The 6,072-nt window shown below is 36.9% G+C and overlaps 1 protein-coding gene across 1 annotated transcript; it reads right to left on the reverse strand.

Annotated features, from left to right (window-relative positions):
* Positions 1–38: 38 nt before the first annotated feature.
* Positions 39–4,741, reverse strand: LOC113349477. The gene is made up of 2 exons (XM_026593448.1): positions 3,570–4,741; positions 39–1,053 (listed from the first exon to the last, which is right to left on the reverse strand). The coding sequence occupies exons 1-2, from the start codon at positions 4,071–4,073 to the stop codon at positions 415–417; spliced, it is 1,143 nt and encodes a 380-aa protein (XP_026449233.1). The 5' UTR covers positions 4,074–4,741; the 3' UTR covers positions 39–414.
* Positions 4,742–6,072: the final 1,331 nt, after the last annotated feature.

Here is a 6,072-nt window from a genome sequence, read left to right on the forward strand (position 1 = left end):
TTTCACAGATGGGAAAACCTGTTAGTCAAGAACTTGGAAAAAAAACCCGAAAAGCTGATTACATGACTTGGAAAAAATTCAATTTACATGAAAGTACGAAGCAAATCAATATAGTGTTCACACAAATTGTCTAGCATACTGAACAGACTATTATAACGCGAGCAAACTCGGTTTTTCCTTTCACTTTAATGGCTGCAAGAAAGATCTACACTGAATTATCATACCTAACAAAGATTAAGTATATAAATTTCGGGATACATGTCTAAGTCACTATACCTGCATTCTAGTTTTTCTGTACATCTGAAAATAGTACAAACTTCTACAAATTCTATAAATAAATGTGACAAAGTATTAACCAAGAACGTGCAGATTAGAACCTGATAAAGGTGGTGTCGTACTCTCATGATGCACTAGTCAGAACTCAAGGATCTTAGGTGCGAATTTTAGTAAAGGATCCAATGTACTGGGAGCAAACTTCCTCGCAAAAAGGAAACAAACTGAAGATGGTTGATCATTATAATCACAGCTGTGACCTTGGCGAATTCTTGTCAGAAATTCCTCCGTGATATCAGCTTTGCCAAAGGTGGCAGGGTGAGGGCCTCCTCGTGACCAGTCAACCCAAGTTATTGTCCGGTTTGCTAAGAGGTTTGGAGCTCGGATGGTCAATAAGGTTGGGAAATAGTGTTCGTCCACATAACATGCCGGCCTACAAAATTCTTCGAACTTGGGGTAGAATTTTGTATCTTCCACAACTGCTACTGCAAGCTTTCTATTAACTTCGAACCATTGTGACGCTTTACGCCAATCTGTTATGCTCACTTCTGGTTCCATGCGAGGGTTGTAACGTCCTCTCCCAAAGGGCCCCTTATCATCAAATGCACCCATATAACTATATCTGGAATTCACAAGGTAGTTATAGACTATGGTAAAGTTGAAGAGAGGAACACATGATTCAGAGACAAGGACGAAACGTTCGTTGGAGATGTCAAGTAACGCATTTGCAAGAAGTCGCCTCTCAGCATCGCACAAACTCATCCTACCCCATTCAGTTATCTACAAGGGAAAAAACCATGTCAGCTGAATCTGCACAATGAGGAAATGTTTAAATAACAGATAAATGCTAGCTTACTATCACGAGTAAGATACACAACTCTTCCGCTAATAAACACAGACATATTGCACTATGTAAGTTTTTGACCTATTTTAGGTTAAAGGCATCAGATGAACAGCCAGACCATAATCTTTACATCAACCAAGCACGTGAAAATACCAGTGGACATAGAACAATCTTGTTATTCAACACCTAAAAACAAGGATTCAGTGCTCAATGTTCATGCAACACGTTACCCATAAGTGGGGGAAGATGGGGAAAGAATATGACTCAATAATATACGTTGGGCATCAGAGCACATACAGTGAGGACCAGCTACAGGATCGGTATGAGCCGTCTAGTGCAAGTAAGAAGTGCTACATGAGGAGACATGACTAATGCAAATGGCATGAATGAGGGTTTCAAGGAAGGATCTATCAGAAACTTAGTAAGATGGAAAAGTTAGTAGAGATAAGGGACAATGAGTAAGTAGTGAATGAAATGTGCTTGCAGGAATTAGCACTTCTCTCTGCTGGGTTTGAGTTCAATTCAGCAATGTGCACTGCAAACAGTAATTTTAAGCCTTGAAGCAAACTGTATAGACCTTAAATTTGCTTGCAACGGGAACAACTAGTTATGAAGTATAAATTATGCAGTTCAAGGCTTGGGATCATCACTCGCAGTGAAAAAAAATTACCCCTCGAGTGAACTTTGTTTTATTGGGGTCCTAAAAGTAATATACTTCTATTCAATAAGTCAAAACACAAAAGATAAGTGTCCTTGAAGCAAAAAACAAATGAATAATCTGTCTGCACTTCCCCAAAGATCCTCCAGTGTCCAGATGAAGGCAAGGCCTGTGTTTTAAAAAATCTATAAGGATAACCTAGACTCAAAGCTAGAACATTCTTCGTAAATGTAATAAAATAAAACACTCTTGCTTTATTACCTCACATCTTATAGGGTCAGAAGACCCAAAACTAATAAACAATATACTCACAACTACGATGATCGAGGAATGGAAAGTAACCACTACCCTGAGCAATCATAGGAATGAAAGGAGGTCAAGAAGAAATTTACTGTTGCAAATGGGGTGAACGACAAGAAATTTTAAGTTTCAAAAACCATGAACAACCACAGGAATGCGATGAAGTCAGCGAGAAGAAGGTTTGTAAATGGGGTAAATGCCTAAATGGGGTTAATCTAAGAGATAGAGATGCTTGAGTTGATTGTGTACATAAATGTGGTGCAATACTCTTTCAGTAATTTTTGTTAATCGATAAAATGGATAATTTACTGATCTAAAGGGATCACAGGAAGTGGCCCCAGAGGAAACAACAGAAGAAGAGAGGGGAAGAAACAGGAGAGAGAAGGGAGAAGACAAGAGCAACCTACACCGTACAGAGTAAGCATAGGAAAGAAGAACCTACATTCTAAACCTACCACAGAGACCTTGGATTAGAGAAGAAACCTAATAGAAAAAACAACCGGATGGTACGAGATGAAAATTTGGGAGCACGATTTTTTGACAATAAACTTTACTCCCGCAGTTTCACGGAGTACAACAACATTTCAGCGGGGAAAAAAGTGTGCCTTTCAAGTTCTCTGTGCACTGTATGATGAGGCATTACTAGAATGCATGCTATAAAGTGTTCCTAGAAAATTCGCCAAAACACAACTTCGGGGTGACCCAGAACAACTCTCCTGTGTTTGTATCAGTTAACAGATCCATTACCAAATTTATTCTCGCTCATTACAAGAAAGAAAAAAACCATCAGCAAAGCTTAAGAGGATTCAAATAACTACGCAGGGAACCTAAAAGGCCAACACTTCTCTGAAATGAAGGCACGTCCTAATAAGTTCGGCTTAAGTCAAGTCTAGACAACAGGATGAGTCGTCTCCATTAAAATTTCATCGGGAATACTCCCAGTGTAAACAAAGCACACTAAATAACATCACAGGCAGGGTTAAGGTTGATAATTCTCACTCAATAAGTTCTAACACTTCAACATACAACTAGGGTCGGCTCATTCTGATGGGACACTTTACTAACGTTTATATACTAAATTTAGTAGGATGGACAGATATATGAAGTTGACTAGCAATCTAGGCTTGGGTCTAACCTCGAACAGTTAATGCACTACGTTACAGTTGAACCCAAAATGAATAATTAAATGTTTGCACTCGGTCATGCACACATTGTTGCAAGAAACTAGGATACATTCCAAACCCAATATGGCTTCTCTACTTGGTAGGCGCCATATTTAGTTCTAATTAACATGGAAGACATGACTTTCGTACACACCAGATAGCATTATCAACACCTTCCCTTATTGGTTCAGAACCCATTGAACACCCAATGCATATCAAGTAGAGGTTGTTCCCTATACAAAATTTATAGCTCCGAAGTTCACATACAACATGTCATAAAACTATATTGATACAACATTAAAACAAAGTTAAACAAAGGTTCAAACCATACCTGGCTAGGAATCTGTCTTTGATAAAACACCGATGACCGAGCAAAATTGGGACGATAACTCGGCAAGGAATGAATATAAATCGAATAAAACCCTTTATGCCCCTTCAAAAACTTTTCCCAAATAGGTGCTAGAGGCAAAGGCCCTCTTGTCAAGAACATGAATGCAATCTTAGGGACTCGATTAAACGGATACTTCTTCACTTTCGGTACAAAAGAAGCTCTCCATAATAACTCTTTATCACTCATATTATGCATCAAACTAAATGGTGGTCTAATCCATTTCTCCAGATTATCCGGCTCTTCGAAACATCCTTGAAAACTTGACTTTGAATATGTAATTACATTCTCAATTCCAAAGTATTGAATCATATACATACTAATACTTGGTATACCAATACCCAAAACAAAAAATAACCCTAACAACAATACAATTTTCTGAGATAAAATCCTACTTGTTCTAACAGTTACAGGCTCCTTGCCTTCTTCTAATGCCATCTTTAGCATCAACCGACAGTACTAACTACAATATCAAAGTATCAGACTTTACCTTCAAATTCACAAAACCCACAGTCCATCTCCTTGATTACTAAAGATGTCATACTGAGATTTGCAATTAATAGACTTTTATACTCAGTATAAGATCTGAAAATCAATTTTTTTTTTCAATAAAGTAAATTCAGAAGATACCTGTGTGTAAAGATGAAGTTTTCTTTACCAAGATGGGATTTTTATGGAGAATTAGTAATGGGTTTTCAGTGAATCAATCTCAAAATGATTTCAGTTTCCAGTAAGAGGAGTAATAAGTAAAGCTAATGATAAGTGTAAGAAAGAGTAAAGTTTTTTTCTTTCAGTAAACTGAAAAATCAAACAAGAAATATCCAAATCTAATAATGGAGAAGAATCAACAGTGAAAGACTTTGAGAGAAAGAGTGAAACGTGGAATAATCAGAAATCTAGTTCTAGTGTGAGACTTTGAATCGTGGAAGTTTTTATGTACAATTACAACGTAGTACATAGTATTTTACATCACCACCATGTCGGTATTGCCGTTTGTCGGACGTTTAATTTTGGTGTTATTTTTGATGTGTGCAATGTATGAAATTGCAAATCTAGAGGCTGGATCTTTGAGATGCAAATCTCAAGATGACGTTCTCAGATTTATTCTATACAATACTTGGGATTGGATCTAAGTTGGTACAAGGGAATAGAAGCAATTTGTTTATGAGGGGTGCGTGGATTTGGTACAACAATTTTTGTTTCTTTTCTTTTGTTGCAAAGTAGGTGGTGTGAGTGCCATGTTTGATATGTGTATTTTTTTTATTATTATTTTTTTTTGTCAGTTAAAATGCATTCTAAAGATCTAACTTGGGCGTTAGCAACACTTACATCAAAATGAGTAGAGCCATTGAATGTTGGGATAGTAGATTCAATCCGAACATTAGATTTATCTACTTTTAGAGTTTGCATGATACAAGTCGGGGGCTCATTCTTCCAATTGATAACAATTGTAAAGGGTTTAGCTTCTTTAAGATGTCAGCCACATTGTTTGTTGAGCTAGGTACGTAGATAAAACCCAAAAAAAATATTGACAGAGATTAAAAATTTTACTCCCTCCATAATTGTTTGATTCTGCCTGGTTATTTGAGAAGGAACATCATTCAGATAGTCAAAAAGGTTCTTGCAGTCTCCCTCCACACTGAAATTCGAAAATCCTTCTTCTTTCGCCCGTTGAGCTGCTTGTAGAAGCCCTAAAGCTTCTGCTTCTTCTGGGGTTGATGTTGAGATTGGTCCTACTCTGTTGTTCAAAGCTTCTGAGGATTAAAGAAAAACTTGTTGGTGCATTTATTGAAATTCAGGCTGCATCTAAATTGATTTTGTTTTGTAAATCCTAGGAGCCTTCCATAGAGCCTTAGGAGGTTGTCTGAGTTATTTGTAAGTTGATATTTCTCCTTATGCCAGAAGGTCAAGTGCCTTTGTATTTCTAAAGCTAGTTGTACACAGGATTGTTGTTTCTTTTCAAAAATTCTAATACATCTTTCCTTCCATATAAACCAAATTTTTGTCATAATTATTTTTAAGGGAATAATTGGGTTAACTTTTTCTAGCCAATCCTTACAGATGTCCAGAAAAGTGGTTGACCTGTTAAAATTTAACTCTACTGGAAAAGGACATGTGGCCCAAACTGATTTTGCATATGAACAGTGGAAAAATAGGTGCTCTAAAAATTCATGTTCTACACAGCTAAAGGTGCAATTGGGTGAGATATCCTTCATAAATCTAGATAATTTAAGGTTTGTAGAAACATCATTCTGAAGACACTTCATGTAAATATCTTAATTTGTCGAGACCAGTCTAAAGCCCATAAGCCTTTCCAGAATGAGTCTGGCAGTCCTAAGTTATAGTTATTAATAGTTTTTCATTTAGTTTGGTGTACATAGATTTGACTGTGAATTTTCCCGATGCAGTTAGTATACATCTAAGAGTATCTGGTTTAGTCTCTAGG

This window comes from Papaver somniferum, chromosome 2 (assembly GCF_003573695.1).
Source record: "Papaver somniferum cultivar HN1 chromosome 2, ASM357369v1, whole genome shotgun sequence".
In the NCBI taxonomy this organism is placed as follows: Eukaryota; Viridiplantae; Streptophyta; class Magnoliopsida; order Ranunculales; family Papaveraceae; genus Papaver; species Papaver somniferum.

Excerpts from the sequence above, each read along its gene's own strand:
- LOC113349477 (XM_026593448.1), bottom strand. The coding sequence starts at position 4,073 with ATGCTAAAGATGGCATTAGAAGAAGGCAAGGAGCCTGTAACTGTTAGA. Across the intron at positions 1,054-3,569 it reads AAAGACAGATTCCTAGCCAG|ATAACTGAATGGGGTAGGAT; the intron begins GTATGGTTTGAA and ends TTTCCCTTGTAG.